This window comes from Orcinus orca, chromosome 3 (assembly GCF_937001465.1).
Source record: "Orcinus orca chromosome 3, mOrcOrc1.1, whole genome shotgun sequence".
NCBI lineage: Eukaryota > Metazoa > Chordata > Mammalia > Artiodactyla > Delphinidae > Orcinus > Orcinus orca.
Window position 1 is genome coordinate 84,181,856 of NC_064561.1, and position 27,846 is coordinate 84,209,701.

The window sequence follows — 27,846 nt, forward strand, 5'->3', positions numbered from 1 at the left end:
AGTTCCAGATATTTAAAGAATTAAGTCCTACTAATATTATAAGAAACATGATCAGTGAACAGATTTTCCTGTTACAGAAAAATTTAGAAATCTGAAAAGCAGCCTAATAAATATGGAGAGTATCTAAAACTACTTGTTTAAAAAAATCTTCAGGTGCAAATGTGTATGTACTTGTACCCACACAGATTTATTCACTGCCTCTTGATAGGAGATTTCTTTTTTTTTTTTTTTGCGGTATGCGGGCCTCTCACTGTTGCGGCCTCTCCCGTTGCGAAGCACAGGCTCCGGACGCACAGGCCCAGCGGCCATGGCTCACGGGCCCAGCCGATCCGCGGCATGTGGGATCTTCCCGGACCGGGGCACGAACCCGTGTCCCCTGCATAGGCAGGCGGACTCTCAACCACTGCACCACCAGGGAAGCCCCAATGTTAGGAGGTTTTTAAAAAATACTCTTATGTTGTTACAACTAAATATTTGGAGTGACAAAATCCTACCCCTTCCGACAAACAGCAGTGAAGTTCTGTATCAGGAGAGTGACATACATCAGGAGAGTGCAAAATGACCAACCTTCTCCATTTAATATGCTAGGTTGTATACTGTCTTCTGCCTCTTGTGAATGCACCCCAAACAAATATTTGTATATGTATCTAAGAGCTCATAGAAATAGTAAGATAGGATGGGAAAAGAAACAATGGGATCATGTTTTCTAAAATAGCCTAAGAAGGTAATTTATTTTTAATAAAAATAGGAAAGGGTAACAATATTCTTGCTTACCCTTAGGAGCTCTCTTTTTGAAAAAAACTGTAATGACACTTAATTTTAGAAATTCATTTAATGACAGCTTTGATTTCCATTTAATGCACACAGTGACACCTACTGGCATTACTGATGAGGCAAAGACGACCAGATCTGAAATTGATGCATAAGCAGAGACCTCTGAAATACATATGTTCATGCCCCTCATGTTAAATGACACTTCAGTTAAGTACGATATTCTAAAACTCTGTATTGATCTAATGTTAGAAATAAGCTAGAGGAAAGCCCACATTTCTGGCTTTCAATTTTAAATTACTGAGTGCTGTGAGAATGACACACACGGGGTTCTGGAGACTTAAGCGTTCCGTTCACATTTTCCAAAAGCCATAAGCATTTATTTTTGGTGGCTGGAGTTAAACCTCAGACCTCATAAAGTCAATATGTTTGGTTGAGGGCAGTCACATAACGTGATAATTTTTAAAAACTATATAAACCAAGAAAATAGTAGTTGGGAGACTTAGCTGCTTTATAAACAAGCTGTGGGCTATTATAAATAAACTGTGTCCTATTATAAATAAGCTGTGGTCTATCACAGAAACAAGGCAAGACTTATAAGACTTTTTTTTTTCCGATTGTGTATGTGCTAATGTTGAATCTGGCCATAGGGAGAGAAATAAACTCTAGACGAAGCAGGTGGGAAAAATATGGGCAAGTGAATAGAGCATCCATGAGAAATCTGGTAAACTACAGGTGGTCTAACTTTAAAATAGAAACGGAAGGGTTGGTACAGGACAGGAGGTTTCCAAGATGATAGGAATGGTGGCTGGCTGCCATGGAGGCCACCAAAGTATGAGAGCAGACGAGCCCTTGCCAGCCGCAACTGAAATAGCATCAGTCAGGCAGAACCAGACAGAATGCCACGAATATGTGCCTGGTAAATTCTGACTATGAAGTCAACTTGTTGACTGAATGTATCTTAAGAAAAGGATATGCATCTCCCATACCAACTCAGATCACTGAGGATGGCTACACTGTAGTGCTAAGGTTTCCAAGGCTGAGTCAACAGAAAAGAGCATTGGGATTGATTAGCAATGTCTGCCATGGAAAAGGAGGAGGAAAATTACAATGCATGTGCCAAAGATCTGCTACCTCGTTATCCTAAGATTTCAAAAAACTCTGCTTCATAACTTCATCCACTTCTATCCTGCTGCACTTTTTTGCTTGTATATTTGGTCTTTGCCTTTGTTTCCAAGTGAAATTTATTTTGAAAACAGCCCTATCTTGGCTCAAATGAGGAGAAGAGGAGGTTTTCTTTGGCTAGCTAGAAAAAACATGGGGAAGGTGGCAGGGACAACTGATGAAGCAGAGCACTGACCTGGAAAGGGCGTAACTGCTGGCACTCATGGAACACACTATGCAGAGGTCTCCCCTGACAGGGGTGACAGCTGATCCCCCAGCTGAGGGTCTTTAACACAAAGAACACAGCCCAGGCTCTGTGTCAAGTCACGAGGACACCAGGGTGCCTACACCCTTGGCCCAAGATGTGGGATGCAAGAGGGTGTGAATTATCTCAGGGGGGCTGATGCTTAAATCCAAACAACAATGAACTCTCTTCTCCACCAGTAAATTATGTGACCTTTAACCAGCCTATCATGTATTACATTAGTTAGAGATGATATCATGTTAAAATTAGATGTGTTTTACCTAAAATTAATACAAATGGAATAACTTTATCATGAACAAGTTAATGGCTAGACCCATCCCCTAGGTTTATTTCCTCCTCTATACTTTTCTGTCTTATAACTTTTCTATTACAGATATATATTACTTTCTTTTAAAGTATTTTAAAAACAAAAGATCTCTATTTCTTCCACAACTGTTAAAAACTGTATATCTCTAAGCTTTTCGTAGGTTTGGGAAGCGGGGGTGTTGGCCTAATTAAAATAAAATGGAAACTATCTCTGAAACAACTTAACAAAACTTACAAAACTGTCCTTTAAATACAGGGAATATTTATTTGAAACTCTCTCTAAAAATTAATTCCTATAGGTTTTAGGGTTTGACCATGGCAGAATGAATGTCAAGGTGGGAAGAGGCAATGGGTGGTTACAAGGGTAGGACAAATCTACACAATAAGGAAGGAGAACTCAGAAAGAGAGAGGCCAAATACTGCTCATAGTCGACTAGAAAACTGTAACCATGTCCATGTGCTCGATTCCTAGGTTCCCTGAGCCAAGATGTAGAGTCCAGGTACAACCACAAACCAACAACCACAATGGTAATCATCACATATGGGTAACTCACTGCATGTAATTTACAACGAATGTAGCAATGCCAACATATTCAGAGTACCTGTCTACATGTACATTAAATATTCTGTAATACCGTGCAATTACCGCATGAGACTAAAAAGGAATTTGGATCCATGAATTTGGATTAAATACGTGATTCTAAAGACAGTATTTTAAAGTCAAACAAATTCTCTGAAAACCAAGGCAACAAGTCCCCCCAAACCATGAATGGTTTGTGCAACCATATGTGTTTTTACTATGCAGGAATGAAAGTTAGATATAAGGTTCTTAAAAAAGATAAAATAAATAAGAGAGTTCCTATTTTGGCTGAATAATACCAATAAGAGAAAAATTTCCCTAACTATATTTTACTTTTAGAAAGTGCGGCTAAACTAAAACGATTTCATGAAACCTAGCACTTGTAGCTCAATAAAATTACTTAATGTTGATTTACTGAAGAGTATTTATCTTACCTTAAAAGGTTTCCTTTTATTTTTACTTGGAAGCTAGACAACAGCATAATATGTGCTCCCACATATTTGTCTCATGTTGTTTCTATGAGAATGTGCAGTCAGATAACTAAAAATTACTGAGAATATCTAGATTATATTAAACTACTAGATACCGGGCCATTTCTCTTCCTAGCCCACTTCTAAAAACATCCCTCCACTGGACTATAACACTTCAAGGGCAGAAAACAAACCTTATTTTTCACTATATCACAAAGCAGAACTAAAAGAATGCTGTGTCCATAGCAGTTGCTCATTAAAAAATTGCTGCAAAAGTATTATTTGTAAGAGCAAAATAATGAAAACCCAAATGCCCATCCATAGGAGACTAGCCACACAATGAAGTACCATGTAGCCATTACAAATGAGGAGGATTCTTATGAACTCATACAGAGAGCTTTCTAGGATATACTGACTGAAAAAAAACATCAAGGAAGAAAGATTACATATAGTATGTTAATTGTTATGAAAGGGAAAATAAGGAATGAAGATATAATAAGAGATGGAGCTATATTAGGTTAAGAGAGAGAGAGAGAGAGAGAGAGAGAGAGAGAGAGAGAGTGTGTGTGTGTGTGTGTGTGTGTGTACAGAAAAGAAACACAAGAAGTATAAACCAGAACCTAATAACACTGGTTACCTATAGACATGTGCATAGAAGGCAAGGAGAGCGAGACTTTTCCAAAAATACCTTTGTATATAGTTTCGAACCAAATAAGTTGTTCTATATATTAATAAATTTAAACAAAAAAGATGGAAAAACCCACAAATTGAATATAAACAGAGAAAATAACCTAACTGTACATTAAATTTTTTTACATAACAATATAGAGTAAATAATGCAGGTAAATTTTGAACATAGTATTCTAACTACACAAACATAATGGGACATATTTTAATACAAAAAGGACTGCATAAAGGTCTTAAATTTTATTTGGTAGGCTTTGTGTTAGAATAATTTGGGGCTTGAAATGCTGGAATTTTTATGCATGAAGAAAAAGGAGATACATGAAATGTAGTCATAATTTAAAATGGGTATCTACTCATACTCATATGAGTATGATATATAGTATATATTCAGATATATACACACATATATGCCTATTATAAGTATATATGTAATATATTTCATAGTTCTAGCAACTGAGAGGGTCTGGTGGCAATGATAAACCATAGGACACTTAGCATCCCTATCTTAGTTTCTAGATGCTATTCCCCACTAAAAAGAAGCAGGCATCCATGGGAAAAGTCTCAAATTGGGCAAGTCCACAGTGAACCTTCATATCTTGTTGGACAGAAAGAAACAGTGATCAAAGACAAATGCGGTCATGTCAAAAGGACACGAGTCAAATTGAATGAGATCCCATGGGACAAATTTGGGATAATTTGGGCACTAAAAAGAATAATGACAACACTAGAAAAAACTTATACTTAAAAAAAATATCCATGAGTCTATAGAGATATGAGGGGAGAACAAGGAAGGGGAGAAGCTCCTCTTCACAGAAGAATGCCAGTTAATAAACGTGGAAGAAATGATGGAATTAGAAAAATCATCATTTTGCAACTATCAATTTAATAGCTTAACCAGACCAAAGATCATTATTCCTGTTAACCACTGGGTCAAAGGAGTGAAATGTTGTAATTTAGGGGTGAAAGTAAGTGTGCAAATTATTTTCAAAGGATTCACCCAAAATAAAAAAATAAATATGTGTGTGTGTGTTTCTGTGTATGTGTGAGACAGAGAGAGAGAACAAAGCAAAGGTGGCAAAACGTTAACAACTGGTGAATCTGAGTGAATATAAGTACTCTTTGTACTGTGCTATCAATATTTTTTCAAAATTAAACATTGGGGGAAAAAATAAAAAGAAATAGGTTTGCTACAATGACTACTCCATTGTTTGTAGGTGCTAACTATGTTATAAAGACATATGCCTTTGACCTCACAACACTCATATTCTTAAACTTACAATTCCTATTTCACTGACAGAAGCATCGTTTTGGTCACTAGATGGTCTCCAACATACATACATACTTTGTTCTTATGTGTTTGCTCATAAGTCAATATCTACTACTGACAACACATTTCTTCACAGAAACATTAACTTTCCTAGCCAGCCGCCAAAATATATTCAAAGAATAATATAGCTGAATATAACAACAAGAGTTTGAAAAAAAATCAGTCTATATGTAAATAAATCAGACCAAAGCCAATTTAATTTTTAATAAGACTTGAAGATCTAGTAATATTTCTCCAGAATAATGAGAGGCCTTTTTGGGGAGGATGCATTATTGCTGAAATACCAATAAGTGTGGGAGAAGACAAATGAAAATCTGAGGTAATGCAAAACTTATACTTTAAAAAAATAGATTGTAGGGCTTCCGTGGTGGCGCAGTGGTTGAGAGTCCGCCTGCCGATGCAGGGGACACAGGTTCGTGCCCCGGTCCGGGAAGATCCCACGTGCCGCGGAGCGGCTGGGCCCGTGAGCCATGGCCACTGAGCCTGCGCGTCCGGAGCCTGTGCTCCACAACGGGAGAGGCCACAACAGTGAGAGGCCCGCGTACCGCAAAAAAAAAAAAAAAAGATTTGATACATAAATCCTCAATTTGGAAAAACAATTTGCAAAATAATAAGTATGTTATCATTCCACTTCTGTCTGAAGGAGGATATACCAAACTATTACCGATCAGAGATCAGAGAAAGGGAGGAAAAGAGGCTTTTAGCTTTTATTTCATACCCTTCTGTATTATTTAAATTTTATTTAAAATTCTTGCAGGAAGTTATTGAAGGGATGAAAGTTTTAACTATAATTGTTTTTGAATAGGTATAAGAAAAGATTATGACTAAACTTATGGCATATCTAGGGCTCATTTCGTTAAAAATAGTCAATTATAGTCAAAGAAAGGATAACATTGGGGACTTAACGGTCCAGACAGGGCTCTAAGTCCACGCTTTTAAAAGCCGCTCTAAAGGGAAACCTCTTCCTTATAAGAGAAGGAATGATGGCGTTAGAAAATTTCCATTTTGCCAACAACACAGTAAAAACTTATTCAGGCAGGAATCATCAATGGATGCTGAACCAGGGAGGAACCATTTGATAAGGAAGAGAACATTTATATAATTGCAAAATGTCTCTCCAAATGTTACTTATTAATTACAAAAGGAAAAATAGTAAATATACAACAGTGAAAACCAACAAAACCTAACCAAGTGCTCAAAACTAGTATCACCAATTAGGGGCAAACAAATACCATGTGCCTCTGGATAGGATACCCTAACAAGGACATAGTAACATTAATGGAGATTTCCAGCTCCAAATCCGTGACCTGAGTCTACCCAGCAGGAGCCATCAGACAAAGCTAAATTGAAGGACAGTCTATTTTGACCTGTCTTTTATAAAAATGACAATGTCATGGAAGACAAAGAAAGACTGAGAGAGAGTTCCAGATTAAAGGGGACTAAAAAGACATGACAACTAAACGTAATGCTTATCTGGATACTGTACCAGGAGAAAAAAAAATGCTCTAAAGGATATTATTGAGACAACTGACAAATTTGTGATACAGACTACAAAATAATCCTGGGTCAATGTTAAATTTCCTGATTTGACAATTTCATTGTGGTTACGTTAAGAGAATATTCCTATTTTAGGACACACAGATTGAAATAATGAGGAGTAAAGAGGTATAATATACACAACCTACTCTCAAAGGGTTCAGAAAAAGATTACATATATAAAAAGAGGGATGTAGGGAAGAAAATGATAAAGCAAAAGTGGTAAAGCTTTAAAAATTGATGAATCCGGGCTTCCCTGGTGGTGCAGTGGTTGAGAGTCTGCCTGCCGATGCAGGGGACACGGGTTCGTGCCCCGGTCCGGGAAGATCCCACATGCCGCGGAGCGGCTGGGCCCGTGAGCCATGGCCACTGAGCCTGCGTGTCCGGAGCCTGTGCTCCGCAACGGGAGAGGCCACAACAGTGAGAGGCCCGCATACCGCAAAAACAAAAAAACAAAAACAAAAACAAAACAAAAAAAATTGATGAATCTGGTTAGAAAGAAATGAGAATTCTTTGTACTATTCTTGCAACTTTTTTGTACATTTGAAATTATTTCAAAATAAAGTTTAAAATATATTCTCTCTGGCCCCATTACCTCTATGACTTGCCCTCTCTCTGTTTAATAAGCTGGTCTGATTGAATAACAGGTATCAAGGAGTGGGGGGGTGGGTAGGGCTATGAGGGTACCAAGAGTGGAGAGCACCTCTGCTGAGGGGTCTGTGTTCAACCTCACCTGCCGACTCTTCCGTCAGAACCTTTCTCTTAATCCTCACCTGACATACTTTACAGCCTCTCTTGCTTATTCTGCATTATTAAAGTTTAAGATGAGTCAAGTGCAGTTGGGGCTATAATTATTGAGCGCAGACTTTACTGAGAGAAATGGATTGTCTGACATATGTTTTGTCAGATAAAGAAACAACTGAGGGTCATTCAATATAACAATAATAAGTAGAGAGATGATCCATAATTCATATCAGACCAACTTATTCCTATAGGAACCCAAGGAAAAGTTAGAAAATGTGTTTCATGTCTGAGACTTCCAAATTCTAATTTCATAAGTTAAAATGGACACATATATTCAACTGAATAAAGCAAACAGTATCATTAACCCTCTGACACTGTCTGCTTCCTCTATACAACCAATGAGATTACCACAAAAATATTTATCAGTCTATCCAAGCAAAGTTCTAACATAAGAATCAGTGATGTGACAATCTTGGGTAATACATTTCTGACAGTTCTGAAAGCCTATTGGATGCATTAACCCTTTAATGTAATGCGCAAACATTAATATAAGTTCAGAGAGTTATGACAAAAGTGAACCATCTCTAAAGCAACCAATTAATCACATTAGTTTAAAATTTGAAAAGAAAAAAATACAATATTCAGGAAGATATGCCATCTGTTCATTTCAAGACATCAAGAGATTTAGCTAGATACGAACTATATATGAACAAATACAGGAAGATGCTATTACATTAATAAGACTGCTTAACGAAAAAGGAAATCAAATATACAGAAATACAACTTAAAGAGCTGTTTCATCTTTGGCAAGAAAGTAGTCTGGAATTGTGATTTGGAATAAGTGATTTCTCAGCCTTTCTTGGGGTCACAGATGTGAAAATCTGCAGACCTCCCTGGAAACATACATACACATAACATGCAAGATTTTACAGGCAGTTCCAAGATGAGGAAATTGTGTTGAGGGGCAGTTACCTCCTACCTTCTGAAACACAGATGAGCCAGTTAACTGACACTGACCAAACATTGGTAGCCCAGCTGACTCCCCCTCTTGCCTCGACACTCCTTGCTCTGTACTCCATCTCTCCTTCTCTGCTCCCCTGTCCTTTGCTCTGCCCCATCCATTCCTACACTCCATCCCCCTGTCTCTGTGCCCAGCCGGCCCCAATTCCTCACCCATTCCCATTTCTCCCTCATCCTTCCCATCCCCATTGCCTTAACTGGTCCAGATATGGAAATAAATTATACTTTTGAGTGATTTAACTAAAGTTTTATGTAATTATTCATAATTTTAAAAGCCAGTGAGCTGAAAATTTTGCATTTACAGACAGAAGATTGAGAGATTGGGAGGGGAAAAAAAGAAAAAGAGATGAAGGGAGGGAAAAACAGTGTTTTCCAAGAAAAAAAAAAGTTGTTTTATATCGGGCTGTTACTTTTTGTCTTTGTGTTTTTTCCCCACAGGTCCATACTAGGAAAAAGCGCCGCCCTCCGCCCCCGCCTGTGACAATCAGGAGGGTTTGGGAACACAGAGAGCCCTGAGAACCCACAGTGGGACCAGAACATAGGGCCTACAGATGAGGGCAGGAGATTCTTCCACACTGGGCCAGGGTCAGGGCCAGGAGGCCAGACACCGAGGGGCGGGCTCTAGAACCAGGACCTGGCAGATGCTGAGATGGTACTAAGTCCAGCCTCCAGGAATCGGCAGGTGCATTTTATACACCTTTCCAGGTAGCTAGCGCTGTCCATGGCTCTGCCATGTACTCTAAATCATGACAGGATGACACTACGGGACAAAGGCGAACCGACAGGGGATTATGTGAGGAGAGGAGGGAGACCAAGTTCAGCCATACTCAGCCACAGTTTGTCGACAAAATTCATAATCCCTCTATTGTGGAAATTATTTGCAGGTGAGTTATTTCACAATTAGACAAATTGTTCACGCTCTTAAGGCAAAAGTCCACAGAGGCACCGCTATCCATCTTTCATTTATTGTATGTTCCCTCCATGTCAGGCACCATACAGAGGTATAGGTAGAGATATTTATATTTCTACGTATTCATAACTTAATGTCATCCTCAAAATAACCATATGATGTAGTTATATAAGCCCCACTCTGTAGATGAGAAATCTGAAGTCTAGCACAAATCACCCAAAGTCAAACACACTAAGTCAGAAGATGGAATCTGAATACAGCTCTCTGTCTCTCCGACTCGGAAGCCTGTGCTCTAAGCCTGAGTTTCTCAGCTTCTCAAACTTTCCTGTGCAGGTGCATCTCCTGGGGATCTTGTGAGAATGCAGAGTGATTCCCGTAGGTCTGGGGTGGGTCCTGAGAGTCTGCATTTCTAACAAACACCCACCAGGGCTGCTGCTCCGTGGACCACATATCGAGTAGCAAGGGGCTAAATAAACTATTACATTTACTAGACTCATTCCATACTTACAGCTGTGACTTCTAAAATGTGACACTGCTGCCAGAAATACACTTCTAAAGAGTTAACTACTTTAAAGATAAAAACAAGCAATATGTTTTACAGCTATTAAACTGTGCAGGGATTTTTATTTTATAATTCAGAAAACACACGCTTGTAACCTAAAACCAATTTTTAATGAAATAAAATGCATCTCCAGTTTTTTCTGCATGCAATCCTGTTGTTTACAGCCAGAAGAATCTCTTCAGTGTCCTATGCCCAAACCAGATGCATCCCGCGTTTCTACCGGGAAGCCATCAGAATCTATTAAAATTACTGTACGCTGATAGCAGCAGGGACATGACAAATCGCAGGCCAAGAGTCAGATACCACAGAATGTATTTCAGGGCTTTGGGGGCAGGCCCATTTGCAACCAAATGATATTGTGTGAGGCTGGCATGCTCAGTGCATGACAAACTGATGCAATTTCAGTGCTGTCTGCGGGCCAGGGGAGATTTCTCTGATGCTGGTTGTGGTTAGTTTACAGAATTGTGCAGAGTTCCCAGATTTGAATCACTTGGGGCCTGAAAGGGCTTCACTTGACAAGCTACAAATAATTACACTCTACTCTTTCCATTGTACTCTATTATTTTGCCCCCCTTATCTCCAGGATTTGAGCTTTTGTGAACAAGCAAGGTCGGCTTCTATTTTGACCACAACACAAAACATTGTTCTTTTCTGATATGATAAATAAAACAAGGCCCTGCAGACTAAACATTTTTATCAGGCCCATTTTCCACTTTTATAGGCAAAAGTCAACTTTGAGCTCAGTTAGAAAGGGTGAGCTGGACAAAGCAGGCAGGCAGGTTCCTGCAGTCCTCACTTAAGGATGTGCTCTCGCTATCTGGTTATTGCAAAACCTCATTTGAAAAATGGGATATTGACTGACAGATAAAGGGCACATGGGCAGTGGCTCTTAACAAGGTTTCTACTTCCCTTGTTCCCCTCCCTCTCATCTCCAGCTCCATCCTAACAGCTCTCATTCAGATATTCATAATGAAAAAGTTTTCCCAACACGGGATGCATGCAATTAGAACCAAGCTGTCTTATGTCAGTGCACTGCTCAGAAACACCAGAGACTCCAAACCCAAGTTTGCTATTGAAGAAAGCAACTTGTGGAAGATTTTAAAGAGCATATCACCCAACTTCCGGTGGCTCCTAAGGATAATATATTGATTATTGCTCCATGTATTTTAATTGAGTAAATGTGAAGCTTTATGCTTTCATACTCTTCCAAAGAAAAACACAAGATTTTTTGTTTAAACTCCAATGTCAAGTAACATTTCATAAAGTTCTGGTCTCCAGAAAAGTTAAAAAAAAATCTATAATGATGATTAAGACTGACTCAAATAAAGTAATCTAAACATCCCCTTTTAAAACTGTTAAGCCTTAAATATAGATCAACCCTCCAGACTTAATTTTTGCAACAACACTATGACGTGCCTATAGAATTTCATATAATAAAAACTGGTCATTACTATCCCCATTTTAGAGATCAGGAAACTGAGGCATGGAAAAGTAAAGTAACTTGCTCAGTGAGTCACAGCTACTAAGTGGTAGCAACTGGGAACTGAGCCCAAAGAGTGACTTGAGCTGCCTTGAATACGGCTTCCTAGTTCCACAATTCCATCTACCTAAGGCCAGGTGGAACACAAGCCCAACATATCTCATCTAAGCAGAAACCAAGAGCCTGGAGAGTATTCAGGTTGACAGTAGAGAAAAAGAATAGTGAGATTAAATTCTCATCAGTAGCTAAAGGATCTAAAACATAAAATTTCAGCTCCCCAAAGTGGATACCTTGATCCTGCCTCAGTACATGACTTGCTGTAAACTGGACCCCTCCTACTCTTCAAATCTGGCTTGTCTAATATGGCAACACTCACTACAAACCACTATTGGGCATTTGAAATGCGGCTAGCCCGAAGGGAGGTGTCCTCTACATGTAAAACACACTCAATTTAAAAAGCTACTACAGGGCTTCCCTGGTGGCGCAGTGGTTGAGAGTCCGCCTGCCGATGCAGCGGACACGGGTTCGTGCCCCGGTCCGGGAAGATCCCACATGCCGTGGAGCGGCTGGGCCCGTGAGCCATGGCTGCTGAGCCTGCGCGTCCGGAGCCTGTGCTCCGCAACGGGAGAGGCCACAACAGTGAGAGGCCCGCGTACCGCAAAAAAAAAAAAAAGCTACTACAAAAAATATAAAATATTCATCATTTTATATGGATGACAAGTTAAATAATACGTTGGATTTATTGGGCTAAATAAAATATATTATTACAATTCATTTCACCTGTTTCTTTTTACTTTTTTAAATATGGCTGCTAGAAATATGTGGCTCGCTTTATATTTCCATTAGATGATGTGCTCTAAACTCACCCCTTAATCCCAAACTTTGTATGGCTGAGTCATTGGCACAAGCCGGTTACCTGACAAGAAAAGCAACTCCAAGAACAGAAGTCTGCCTCGCAGAAGCCTCTTTTCCACTTACACTCCTTCTCCCTTCAGATTCCTCAGGCTCTCACACCACTGTCCCCTCCCCTTGACCTTGAAATACTGTCAGTGTTCTGATTTAGAAAGAGCCTTTACCTGACCCTGCTTTTCTTCTTGCTGCTGTGCTTTCTTTCCCTCCTTTCACTGTCAAAGCACCTGAAAGGGTCCACACTCCATTTTCCTCACTCTCTCCAACTTCCCTAATTCACTGCAATCTGACTTCCATCCCCCCCACTGAAACTGCTCCTCAAAGGTCCACATCCTCACCTCTTCCTCCTGACCCCTCTGTTCTCTCTAGAACAGCTGCTGGGCCCCTAACCACACAGTGGGCCTCGCCTACCCATGTGCTTCACCTGGACTGATGACCAACCAGGCACTTGGAAGACAGGGACAAAACCTATGTATCGAGCTCTGTCGACCTCTCTGTTGGACTCTGTCGAGCTTTGCCCCAATTCTATGCTGAATTCTCTGCTGCAGCCCCTTCATGAATGTGCATGAACCCTTAGCTTAAAGCTTCCCCAGTTTTGCTGTTAGGGGAGACACTGCTTTGGGAAAGATCCCCGGTGTTCTCTTTACTTGCTGCAGATATTCATCCTTCCTTCTCCCCGATCCTTGGTCTGGATGTATCTTTTGGCTCAATACCCACCAAGAGGCAAACCCAGTTTTCAGGTAACAGACCCCTCCCCTTGCCTCTCCTGTCCAGAATCACCCTGTGTCTCAAGCATCATCTGAACAGTGAACTTGAAGACACAGTCAAAGGAATAAGAAGCAAACTCTTGGGCAAAGGTGAAAATCTTGTCATTGGCTACTAGGAGGAAGTGAAACTGGAATTGGTTCAGAAACGGAAAACACAAGCTAACCAACTGGGGGTGGGAGAGCAGGATGGGTTTCCTGCAGGCAGAAGAACATGAGATTCGGAGGCATGAGAAGCCCAGGGCCTCCAGCAACTGAGCTATGGGGCAGCAGTTCAGGCATGTAGGGCAGAAAGTGGCAAGTGAAGAGATCAGAGGTGGAGGACTAAATTTTATTTTATTTATTTATTTAATTTTAACTTCTTTATTGGAGTATAATTGCTTTACATTATTGTGTTAGTTGCTGCTGTATAACAAAGTGAATCAGCTGTATGTATACATATATCCCCATATCTCCTCCCTCTTGCGTCTCCCTCCCACCTTCCCTATCCCACCCCTCTAGGTGGACACAAAGCACCGAGCTGATCTCCCTGTGCTATGCGGCTGCTTCCCACTAGCTATCTATTTTACATCTGGTAGTGTATATATGTCCATGCCAATTTTTTATTTACCTCTTTTAGCTACCAATTCTAGACAGTTTCTAAAGCCCACTGTTCTGGAATCCCTCATACCCACCCTATGGCACTGTCCCTTCATCCTGTCACTTCTCCATCCCCCCACCCTAGCCTGGTCCACGGCAATAGTCTCATTGCTGACTCCAATCAACCCCCTTTGGAAACATTCTGTACATCAAGGTAAGTTTAACCAACATGACGTCCTCATTTTCATGTCACTTGGCTGTTCAGAAATATGCTCTGCAGCCCTGTTTAGCTCTGCACAAAGTTATCCGATTTCAAAGTTTCCGATCCCATCCTTACCTGCTGCTGGTGACAGGCATTCTCTCCTCTCCACCACCACCCCCCCCAAAGCAACTCAGACATGCCACCTTCTAGAATGTGCCCTCCTCTCCCCAATCCCCGTCAAAAGTGGAATGAACTCTGACACTTCAACGATGGTCGCTGCCACCCTCCAGGAGAAACAGAGAAAAGGCAGTCCTCCACAGGGACCTCTGCCACCTGGCTCTGCCCCATGTACCCAGAATACTTCACCCTCCACCTACCACTACCTCCTGCACAATGGACACTGCTCTCTTCCCATCCCCCATCACATAATGTTCATTTACATGTTTTTACCTTTTGGGGGGTAGGGGTTCCTTCACAAAAGGCTTATCCTTTCCATCTGCTTATCTAGATCCTACCTATGCTTCAAAACACAGCTGAAGCCATTTCTTGTAGGAAGTCTTCCCGGTACTTTACTCCTCACTGATGTCATTCTCAAAACCTCCATTCAATACAACTTGTTATTTTTCTACCCATTACCATAAAGCATTCATTACTGCTTCATGGGTGCTGTGTCATTTGTGTAGAACTAAACTGCAAACTCCTTGAGGGCTGGAATCATGCATTATCATTGTCGATTGCCCGTAGCTGGCAACAAGCAGGGATTCGAAGACTAGATTTACTAAGTTACACAGATTAATTATGCTACTTTATAACAGATAAATGCTTTCCTTCCTTTGTATGCTAAGACTAAGAGCACAAGAGGTTAAATGGCAGTGATCTTTAATAATCTCCATCTATCCTTCATGGAACTATCCCTGAAAATTAACTATCTTACAATGTTACAGATATATTAACTAAGCAGTTGATCAGTTCAAAACATGTTAAGGGGCTTTCAAAGACTAATATTTCTTTATTTTTATAAACTGACACTATGATAAATGGCCAATGAAAATGAATACATTACTAACATAGAGCAAATGTTGTTTTTTAAAAACTCTCCAAATCTAAAAAACTGGAAAATAAACATATACTTTGAAAATGACAGTACTGTAGTCAACTTAAGAATCCAGGGCCTACCCACATTCATTTAAGAACAATCTGTACAGCACCTGAAGAACATCAGTGGAACTGTTTATAAAGGTTTAAATATAAAATCGTGCACAAGAAATTCAGGAGGAAAGATCACAACTCGACAGTTCTCCATCACGCCAGGAGGCGCTCCTGCATAGACCCAGGGCAGCCAAAGGAAGCAAAAACTGGATAAATCAAACAAAAGAAGTACTTAGTCTAGCTTTTGCATATCTAACGTTAAAACACACACACAAGATTTTAAATCACTTTTCACCATTATTATTTAATAAGCCAGGTCCTGGAACTTTTGTTTCTGTACCCATTTTCAATATGAAAATGTTTCCTATATTTTAACTCTGCACATTACTGGACATTCAAGCTTACAAAACACCTCCTTCAATTACCAAAACTCACTCTCCCATGGGCTATCCTTTGTACTGAGTTTCTGTTTCAAGTTTCTCTCCAGGGTTTAATAACGATACTGGAAAACTCTTTTTGGTTTCCTAAATCAACCCCCAATGAACCGGGTGCATGGCTTCCAACTCTGACCTCCAAATCCCAGGAACATTCCAAAAGGTACTAGCATGATGCCCCTCCACCAGGACCACTTGGGCAGCAACAACACCAGAGCCCTTCGGATCCAACTGGTTCAGGGGGAATCCTGGTCACTGGAGCTGCTGGCACTTTGGTCCCATCAAGAATAACTCTGCACACCGCACCTCTCACCGCACCAGAATCACAGCCGGCTTCATTACAATCTCTAGACAGAAGGCTTACGACATGCAATCTACCTGGCAGGCTAAACAGCTTCCTCCTGTGCAGTGTCGACTCCAAGAGACTTCGGACCCCTGGGCAGGTGGCACTGAGCAGGAGAGCAGGGATGCCCAGGCCAGAGGTAGAGAAGACACGAGAAAAGGTAAAACATGTGCTTCTCACGTGCTGCCGCAATAAAGAAATCTATCATTCTCCTCCTGTTTTTTAGATCCAGGATAGTAACAGCAACTATTTTTTAGTGTATGTCCAACACCATAGTATGTGCTTTTCATTTGTTATCTCAGTTACATGTTTATCTTCACAACTCTCAGTGCCAGCATTCCCTCAGCCTTACAAACGAAGAGACTGAGTCATTAGGACACCTGTCCAGGTAAGAACCCAGGTCTGGCTTACCTTCAAGCCCAGACACTTTCCGCCCTGCTGCACTCCCCCTAGACTGCACATGCCTCAAGCAAATGATGGCAAAATATTAAAAGAAGACTTCTTTAGAAGTGCATATTTGCACGGGCAATCCATAAGACTCATCTACTTTTTCCCCATAAAAATGAAGTCCTGAGATGGCGCTCACCAGCTTTTTGCCTGCACCTACTCAGCTATCTCAGGACCAGCTTGAGGCTGAAGAAAAGGCAAGATCGCAGAGATCACGACAGACCTCCCTGGTCTCCTCCCGAAGAGAACCTCCCCCATACGGGTACCGGAAAGGCTGGATACCTCGGTTATTAGAGGATTTGGGAGGTGGAGGTGCTTTTCCAGAGAGCCACGTGGCCCAGTATCCCCTGGATATGGGACAAAAGAGAAAAATGTCAAATGCATTGGCCATTCAGGTGCATGCTGAAGGAAAAATTAAGTATGATGCAACTGCTCGACAGGGACAGTCAAAAGACAAGGTCGTTTATAGCAAGTACACTGACCTGGTTCCCAAAGAACTCATGAATGCAGATGACCCAGACCTGCAAAGACCTGATGAAGAAGCCATTAGAGAGATAACAGAAAAGACAAGGGTAGCCTTAGAAAAATCCGTATCGCAGAAGGTTGCTGCAGCCATGCCAGTCCGAGCAGCAGCTGATAAACTGGCCGCTCCTCAGTATATCCGATACATGCCATCTCAACAAGGAGCGGCGTTCAACTCTGGAGCTAAACAGAGAGTTATTCGAATGGTAGAAATGCAGAAAGATCCGATGGAGCCTCCAAGGTTCAAGAGTAATAAGAAGATTCCCCGGGGACCACCTTCTCCTCCTGCACCTGTCATGCACTCTCCTAGCCGAAAGATGACCGTGAAGGAAGAAGAAGAGTGGAAGACTCCTCCCTGTATTTCAAACTGGAAAAATGCGAAGGGTTATACAATTCCATTAGATGAACATCTGGCAGCTGATGGAAGAGGGCTGCAGACAGTTCACATCTATGAAAATTTTGCAAAACTGGCCGAAGCCCTCTACATTGCTGATCGGAAGGCTCGTGGAGCTGTGGAAATGCGTGCTCAAGTAGAGAGAAAGATGGCTCAAAAAGAAAAGGAGAAACATGAAGAGAAACTTAGAGAAATGGCCCAGAAAGCCAGGGAGAGAAGAGCTGGGATCAAAACCCATGTGGAAAAAGAGGATGGGGAGGCACGTGAGAGGGATGAAATCCAGCATGACAGGCGAAAAGAGAGACAGCATGACCGGAATCTCTCCAGGGCAGCTCCAGATAAGAGGTCGAAACTGCAGAGAAATGAAAATCGAGGTATCAGTGAAGTCATTGCTCTGGGTGTGCCCAATCCTCGGACTTCCAATGAAGTTCAGTATGACCAAAGGCTCTTCAACCAATCCAAGGGTATGGACAGTGGGTTTGCAGGTGGAGAAGACGAAATTTACAATGTTTATGATCAAGCCTGGAGAGGTGGTAAAGATATGGCCCAAAATATTTACAGGCCCAGTAAAAATCTGGACAAGGACATGTATGGTGCTGACCTAGAAGCCAGAATAAAGACTGACAGATTTGTTCCCGATAAGGAGTTTCCTGGTTCAGACAGTAGACAAAGAGGCCGAGAAGGACCAGTTCAGTTTGAGGAGGATCCTTTTGCTTTGGACAAATTTTTGGAAGAAGCCAAACAGCACGGTGGCTCTAAAAGACCCTCAGATAGCAGCCCCCCCCCCAAGGAACATGAGCACGAAGGCAAGAAGGGAGAAAGGAGTAGATACTTTCTTCAGAGTGAATGAACTATTATTCATAACCCTACTGATGCGAGTCATATGTGGGAACACTTTGTAAACGGCCAGGATAAAAACTAAATCTGGGTGTCAGAGCCCAGCACTACTTTTTATTATAGGAGAAGGGGTGGGGGGATGGAAAAATTCTACTTTGAATTATTTAGTTTTTTTAAAGAGTTTGTGTTTGTGCTTCTCCTACCTTTTGGCATTTATAGAACATACTGCTCCACACATGAAATTAAGGCCACTTCCCTTCGAGTGACATCAGTACTTTGGGGTTAATATTTTATCTAAGAATGACTGCTTACAAATAAAGTTACCCCAACCACAGTGCACAGAAAGAAGGATGTTCACACATTGGAACTGTCCTGCCAAATGTTTGCCCCTGTTGTGCTCTGTTTTAACTTGGAGTGGGGAAAGTACACTCTTGCTTGGTGCAACTATCTGTTTCCAATAAAAACATTTAGACAAAAAAAAAAAATGAAGTCATACACAGATGTAGAGAACAAACATATGGACACCAAGGGGGGGAAAGCGGCGGGGGGATGGGGGGTGGCGGTGGGATGAATTGGGCGATTGGGATTGACATGTACACATTGATGTGTATAAAAAATAATAATAAATGAAGTCATAATATTCAAGCTCTCTGGAGTTCTAAGTAAACTTTTTTCATGGCACTGTATTTTGCATTTGGCAAAACTTTATCATTCATTGGTTTTGACAGAGTGTGTCTACCGGACATGAGAAAATCCTAAACAGTTCATGAATAAAATAAACACAGGTCAAACTCTAATTCAACTTCATGAACCCCAAATCGCTTTGCCATACTGGAATTTCTATGAAATGTTTACTTGAGAGGCATTATTTTTGTTGTTTTTGTTTTGCTTTGGTGGTAAAGTGAAGGAACAGGAGAGGGGTTCACAGTATCCAATGTACTCAAATCAGGAATCCCACACAAGCCTAACTTAGGGAACTCTCTATAGAAATCCAACATAAAGATTTAAATTCTTAGAAACAAATGCCAACACTAACTACTACAGAACCAACCACGTGTTAAGGGCTTTACACCTATTATTTCACTTGATTAAAACAATCCCTAATGGATATAAAGCATTCCTAGTATGCCTATTTATGAGAACCAAGGCTCAAAGCATTTGAACAACTGGGGACTGTTAAACACATGGTTAGGAAGTGGCTGGGTGTCATCCAAGGTCCACTCTTCAACAGTGTTGCTACTTCCCTTCTCACAGAAAGTTCTCTCAAGGAGGTCAAGGTTACAAAATAAACATAAGCAGCTGCCTGATTCACAAAGGCTGGCTCTAATGCTGCATGGGCCAGTATCAGAACAAGTACAACACGCTGACACTTGTCAGCACCCAAGGACGCACATCAATTTTCCCCTCTACTTGGACCATCGTACCCATTTAATGCTCCCTGGTTGCCCCATGTGTTAGGCAACAAGGAAACTTGTTGCGAGACCCCGCCCCCAGCTGTCTTTCACACAGGCTTCTAGACTGTGTTTTGGTACCTGGCCTTCAGAGAAGGACTGAGCCAAGGTTGTGAAGGCAGAGAGAGGCCTAATTACAGCGGTAGCTCTTTTTGCACTAAACGTAATCTGAGGCAGACCCTTGCCAGGCAGTTCACATGCCTCATGCCATTTAATATTGGCAATGACTGTATGGTTAGGTATTATCGTTCACCTGTTTTAAAGATAAGAAAACTGAGGTTAACAGTTTGCTCATATTGAAGCTTGTTAACATAACTGTGTTTATACATTCAACTCTCCATGGAGCAATACAGGATTAGTTGATTTAACTATAGCTCAGGTGTACATGGTGTTCACAAACAGGAAGAATCTTTCTGAAAGAGTGTTCTGGGATTTCTTGAGGGTCTTGGAAAGAAACTGCTGAAAGTGATGGCAACCTTAGGGCCCAGTACAGCACCTGGTGTACTGTAGGCCTTCAAGAACCATTGGTTGAGGACTTCCCTGGTGGCACAGTGGTCAAGAATCTGCCTGCCAGTGCAGGGGACACAGGTTCGAGCCCTGGTCCAGGAAGACCCCACATGCCACAGAGCAACTAAGCCTGTGTGTCACAACTACTGAGCCTGCACTCTAGGGCCCGCGAGCCACAACTACTGAGCCCGCCTGCCACAACTACTGAAGTCCGCGCGCCTAGAGCTTGTGCTCCACAACAAGAGAAGCCACTGCAATGAGAAGCCCGTGCACCGCAACCGAGAGTAGCCCCTGCTCGCTGCAACTAGAGAAAGCCCGCGCACAGCAATGAAGACCCAATGCAGCCAAAAATAAATAAACAAATGTATTTAAAAAAAAAAAAAAGAAAAAAGAACCATTGGTTGGGTAATTCCCTGACTGTCCAGTGGTTAGGACTCTGCTTTCACTGCTGAGGGCCTGGGTTCAATCCCTAGTCTGGGAACTAACATCCCCCAAGCCACGTGGCCAAACACAAGGAAAAAAAAAAGAACCATTGGCTGAATAAATGAATGTAAGTAAATATTGGGGCTGATGAAATTGTGCCTCACACTCCACATCTCCATGCCTTAACCCAGCCCTCACCCACTGCCACCGCTCATGGCTCCGGCCTGCGCCTGGTACTTGTGCCGGGCTCTCCCTGCCAGCCCTGCTTGGGGCCCTACACAGCACCCAGTACACGAACTTACTCACCCTAATCACGTGAACTCTGAGCTAAACTTCCAATAAAGCAGACTGTCGGCCTCCACAGCCAGGCATTTAGAATCCTCTAGGTCACAGAAAGATGAACTCCACAGAACTTTTCTAAAACCGGGACTTACTGAAGGAACAAACCCTGACTGCAGAAACAGCTTCTAACACAAAACTCCAGGTTACAGTGACATTCGTTCAAACTGCCGTCATCTGAACCTGGCTAAACCTGCACACTGATGAGTCAGAAGTCAAAAGTTCTACTTCTGCTCAGATAAAAGCACACAAGAATGGGTCTGGGTGGGGACTGGCCCAGCCCCACTGCCAGGCCAGAGCCATACGCTAAAACACTTACAGATTTAGGTTTGGTTGTCTGCCTTCTTCTAAAACGACCTGCTTATATCAGCAGAAAGGAGGAAAACAATTCAAAGTTTTACCTGAGAACACTATTAGGAGTCTACAGTGAAGAAGAGTGGCTGGAATTTCATCAAAGCACTCAGTGATCAATAAATAAATAGCAGTTGTCAACAATGGGTTGTTTAACCACATAATCAACATTCTTCATTTGTTTTTACATGAGGTGATAAGCACACTTTAGATGTCATTCTCTAATCTGAAAGCATTGCAAGGGTCTTTTGATAATGCTTTTATTATTTTTTTTTACAGTTTTTTTTGCAGTATAATTTTTTACATCTTTATTGGAGTATAACTGCTTTACAATGGTGTGTTAGTTTCTGCTTTATAACAAAGTGAATCAGCTATAATGCTTTTTTAAAATAATTCATTTAAAAAGATACAAATGAACTTATTTACAAAACAGAAATAGATCCACAGACATAGAAAACAAACATGGTTACCAAGAGGGAAAGGGGAGGGGAATAAATGAGGAGTTTGGGATTAAAATATACACACTACTATATATAAAATAGATATACTCAATATTTTGTAATAATCTATAAGGGAAAAGAATCTGAAAAAGAATATATATATATATATATATATATATATATATATATATATATACCTGAAAAAGAATATATATATTTATATATACCTGAATCACTGTGCTGTAACACCTGAAACTAACACAACATTGTAAATCAACTATACTTCAATAAAATAAATAAATAAAAATCTAAGAACAAAAAAAACAATAATTCATTTAAAGCAGTGAATTAAATATGAAACTACTCAAAGGTGAAAACAAATTTAACACTAGATGAAAGAAAGGTAAAATAGATGATGAAATATTAACCTCTATTGGCAAAAATTTAATTAGAAGGATTAGAAATAACAACAGCTGCCCCAGTCAGAGAGTTCTTACTATGAGGCTGATACTTAATTTGAGATCCTTGAGAGAAAACTGAGGTCAACACTTTAGGGAACAGAGGGAGGGTGATGACTTGCACAAGTTGCCTTGCTGGGAAGTTACAAGCCAGAATGTGGTACCAAGTCTGTCTGGCTCCAAAGCTTACCAGTGGCACTCCTTAGAAGTTCCTCAAACTAGCTGACATCAGGAAACCTTTTTCTAAGTTCGTTTGTTTATGGATCCAAAGACCTAAGGGTGTTTTAAGTGTTCAGTCTTAGGTGCACTTTGGCTGAATCAGAATGTAAATCAGTCCTTCAAAGCTTTAAAACAAAGCTGACATATCTCCTTCATGCTAAATATACACTCTACAGGGCATCTTTTTCAAAACAGGGTAAGCCACCTCCTTAGTTTGCAGGCTTAGCTACAAATTAAAATCACCTGAAGAGCTCAACCTACCAAAGCCTGGGCTCCAATCACCTGAGAATCTCTGGGGATGGAGCCTGAAAGTGCTCTTAAGAACCACTGACTTACCCTATTAAGATGTGCTGGGGCAAGTCACCTCCCTTAATGATCTCCACAAGCACGTGGGGATATTTTTAGTGCAGTTCTTAACTTTTACTGCTCATCAGTATCACCCAAAGACTTTTAAAAAATTCCAGTGCTCAACCCATACTCCAGAACCATTAGACTGTCTGAGGGTAGGACCCAGTCGTGTCTAGTTTATAAAGATCTCCAGGTGATTCCAAGGTGCAGCAAGAGCTGAGCACCACAGCGTTAGCAGCTAATTATTTGCACTAGAAGTTCAATCCCTCATTTGGATGGCATCCCAAGGGGTCATCCACCAGCAGCGCCATCACATCGACGATTAGCCTTTTTCTCAGACTCCCTGCCTTCTCCCGAGGCTGGTGATGACACCTAAAAGTCTTTCCATTTGTCAGTCACAACTGCCTTTCCACTTATGGGAAATGCTGCCTGACTCTCCCCTCAGTCCTTCAGAATGGTTCCTACTATTGAATGATTCATCTCACACACACACACAACATGGGTCATTCTCTCACCACTTTCAGTTTTATTACCTCCACTTCCTTTTCTCACTCACTGGCATTTTCAACACTGTCACTTTTTTTGACCTCGTGGACCATATGGGGTTGATGCTGTTCTGGGCATTGGAACCTGAGCAGAAAGCTACAGTGTGGCTGAAACTAACCTGACATCCCAGGACTCTGCCATTCACTGGAGGTGGGCAGAGCTGCTATCCTGTTTGCTCTAGAGGGTAGCTGTAAAAGTTGACATGAGAAGTTGTAAAAGAGAAGAGCTTTGTGCTGCCTTTCCTTGAGAAGCAAAACTCAGAAGGTTATCCTGAAATTCCCAATGCACACTTTTTGATTAATAACAAATCTGCATGGTTGAGAAGAATAAAAACCTTTGCACATTTCAGTTCTAAACTTTTGAATTATGTAAACCTTCTTCCATGGGACATAAGTGAAAAAAATTCTACAGTGAAGCAAAATGCTTTTTATCCAACAATATTTATATGCAAAAGAAGCAGCATTCACTGTGAAGATATTCTCTCAAAGGGCAAGTAAGGTGTTGATTAAAGCTTCCCTAAAACATATACTATTTTGGACTACTAATGAATGGCTGACAAGATTAATCTACATTTTCACCGTGAAAACTATCCTCCCTCCAGGCACACACAACATCATCAGTGAAAAAGTTCCTAGCACTAAAAAAAATGCATTTGCTTGATAAAGTACTTCCTATACTAGGTAAGACTTTGTTCATTACTTCGAAAAATGTTTTCAATGCTATCTCAGATTTTTTCTGCAAAACTGGCAATGGAAAACCCACAGACAATGAATTCAGAGTCTATGATGGAAAAAACAGATCTGATTTCCCTACAAATTATAAGATAAAATGTAGCAATAATTTACTCCAATAATTTTTATGGGAAAGATTATTGACTTTCAAAATAAGGTCTCCACTAATATCCTAAGTTAATTTCAATCCTCTACCTAACAATTGGTACTTGAGAAGGAATTTTAGGATAATATTTAAAAGTTAATTAAAAACAGTGTAAGCATTCATGTCAGTCAAGCATGACCTCTGCTCTACAATGCATTTAAATGCATGTCACCTTGACCTGTAACACAGCAATGTAAAAAATTTTGGTCAATATAAATCAAATGTACACTAATTTATTCAGCAGGTTTCCTGGTATCTGAATCAACATTAGAAATCTAACCAGTATTTGTTATTCTGCTATTGACAAAAGGAAGCATATTTAAATGATAACAAGTACTCATGGGTGTCATTTGGAAGTTAAATTGTGCCCCAAGGAGAGCCTCCGTAAACATCTACATTTAAAGGTCATTTACCACCAAATTATGAACAACTGTTGCATTTATTAGTACAAGTTCAATAGTTTGGAAGCTGCAGCCATCAATTTTTACTAACAGTGAGATCTAATTGTTCACTAATAATAAACAAGGAAAACAGACCATTTCTATAAATTTTTATTCCCTGCACTATGCTCACTTTTTAAAAATGGAAGTACAAAAACCTTCCATAAGTATGTATTTGAAAACTTTCCAACTTCGGGGAGAACTAAACCATAGTTTAAAATAAATATCAGATAATAAAATATAAAAGCTCGTTTTCTCATGTTATATTCATCTGAACAAAAACAAAAAGGAGGGCTTCCCTAGTGGCGCAGTGGTTGAGAGTCCGCCTGCTGATGCAGGGGACACGGGTTCGTGCCCCGGTCTGGGAAGATCCCACATGCCGCGAAGCGGCTGGGCCCGTGAGCCATGGCTGCTGAGCCTGCGCGTCTGGAGCCTGTGCTCCACAACGGGAGAGGCCACAGCAGTGAGAGGCCCGCGTACCGCAAAAATAAAAATAATAATAATAAAAAAAAGATGCACTGACTTTCTACAGGAGTATTTAAGTATTGTTAACTTCACATCATAGTATTTAAGTTTCAGGATGTCCTGACTCAAGGACCTTCACTGATCTTCTGGGTAAGGGGTTAGAGTGTTTTAGTCGTATACAGGATAGTTGTATCATGTGAGGCAGAATTATGACCTTACTGTCATCTTTATTTGGAGATTAAGTATGGTTTAAGGAGATGCACATGGGTGCCAAGTTGGTAAGGGGTGGACTTGGAATGGTTAATTTTATATGTCAATTTGACTGACCCACAAGATGCCCAGATATCTGGTCAAACATTTCAAATTAAGCAGGTCAAAAAACAGGACTTCTGATCTTTCCCCCAAAATGTGCTCTACCCAAATTCATCCACATTTCAGTAAACAGTGCCACCATTCCTCCATTTGCTCAAGCTAAATATCTTGGAGTCATTCCGTTCCTCATTTTTTCTCACACTCCGTATCTAATCCATCAGTGAATCCTGTCAGCTCCATCATCAAAATCTGTCCAGAATCCATCCATCTTCCACCACTTTCACCTACAGAACTGTTCTAAGCCATCATCATCTTTTATGTAGGCTACTACAATAGCTTCCTAACTGAGCTTCCAGCCTGTACCTGACCCTCCTATAGTTTATTTTCCACACTGAAATGAGACTGATTCTTTTCAAAGTTAACTCATGTAACTAACATGTAAGGACGGGGATTTCCAACTGTTTTCTCTGCTACTGTGTCCTCAGCATCTAGAAGAGTGCCACTACACTGATCATGTGGTTAGTAATCAATACATACTTGGTGAATCAAATCATTCCTCTGCTTCCCTTCTCTCAGAATAAGCCTTATCCCTCCTTCCCAGACCTACTGGCTATGCACTGCCCAAACCACCACCTTACCTCACATTATCTGCCCCCATCACACTACCTATGACTTAATCCCCTATTACCCCCTATTCTCTGACTCCAGTCCAACCTCACTGGATTCCTTTCTACATCTAAAACACACTGGGCACATTCCTATCTCATGCCCTTTGCACACACTGTTCCTGCTGCCTAGACAAGGTTCCCTAGATAACCTCATGACTCACCCCTCACCTCCTTCAGGGCTCTGTTCCAATGTCACTTCCCCAGAGAGGGCTTCTCTGATGCTCCCCCGGCACTCTTTATCCCCCTTCCCTTGTTTATTTTACTCAGCACTTATCACTATCTGAGATATTATATAATTTAATTATCATGTTTATTTCTGCCCTTCTCCACCCATCCAACTAAAATGTAAGCTTCTTGAGGGTAGAAACTGTCGACTGACTCTCCTTGAAGAGAGACCTTTGCCTGTTTTGTTCATTGCTATATCCCAAACAGGTGGATTACTGCCTGCCACTCAGTAGGTAGTCAGTAAATATTTGTTAAATATTTATTTAACAAATGAGTGATCTGTTTCCATTTTCTCTTGGTATTATCAACAACGCTACAAGGAATAACTTTACATGTATATCCTTGTGCATTCATGGATACAGACCAAAAAGTGGGAAGCCTGGGTCAAAGGGTTATATAAATATTTTATTTAATAAATATTGTCAAACTGACCTCCAAAACAGATTCTCCAAGTTATAGTCTCACCAACAGTAGGAAAGTCTCAGCAACAGACAGTAAAGAACCGTCTCCCCTCACCCCCATTTTCATCAGTACCGGTTTTTATCAATCTTTTTCACTTCGCCTATCAAATTTTTTAAAAACTTGGTTTCAACTTTGCCCTTCCTTAATTACTAGCGATACTAACTATCTTGTCATATATTTTTGGTCATTTGTACCTCTGATATTTCTCTCCACTTAAAAACAAACAAACAAACAAACACTCTCATTACTTGTAGAGCTTCCAGGACAAAATTTTACCTGGGGATCTACAGTCCACTAAACCACTCAACCCAACCTTCAAACTCCAGTCCCACCCCACCACCTACCCACTACCCAGACTTCTCACCCTTCCCAAGGCCCTTCCTTGAACCTGAAATCATCGTCCTCCCTTTCTCAAACTGGCAAACTGCCACTCATCCTTCCAGAACAAGCTCTCATGTCAGCTGCCCTGCACCCACAATACCAGTGCAATGCCTGCAAGAAAGGAGGCACATAATAATCACGAGAATGAATTGTTGCTCTACTGGGCTTGTGTAATTTTGAAAATAAGATTAAGTTCCACTGGCAAGGTGAAGAGAACGGGGAGGGTGTATAAGAGAGAGAAGCTCACGGTTTCTAAAGCAATTTCTAAATTCCTAAATTCATCTAAACTCAAAGAACTAAGAAAAGGCAGATGGTGAGACTCAACCCACATATTGGTTCTTCCTTAGAATAAAAATTTTTAAGTGAAAACCTGAGTAATCTGCGTTTTTAATAAAAATCAACAAGAGCACAGTAGCATATTTAAAATACCTGCAACACTCCCTTCAAAAAAGGGGGGGGCAACTAAAAGGGGGACACAGAATGTTTCAAATATGCCCAATCCAGTCATCAGAATTTAGCCAGCAAACTACATG

The 27,846-nt window shown here is 40.8% G+C and overlaps 2 protein-coding genes across 3 annotated transcripts in view; one reads left to right on the forward strand and one right to left on the reverse strand.

The window, feature by feature from the left end:
- The window catches only part of SNX24 (sorting nexin 24), a 162,834-nt gene that overhangs the window by 122,697 nt on the left and 12,291 nt on the right, over window positions 1–27,846 (reverse strand). The gene's annotated exons all lie outside the window — the stretch shown is intronic.
- Window positions 16,485–18,528, forward strand: LOC105747878 (SNW domain-containing protein 1-like). The gene has a single exon (XM_033423709.2). The coding sequence runs from the start codon at window positions 16,778–16,780 to the stop codon at window positions 18,413–18,415; it is 1,638 nt and encodes a 545-aa protein (XP_033279600.1). The 5' UTR covers window positions 16,485–16,777; the 3' UTR covers window positions 18,416–18,528.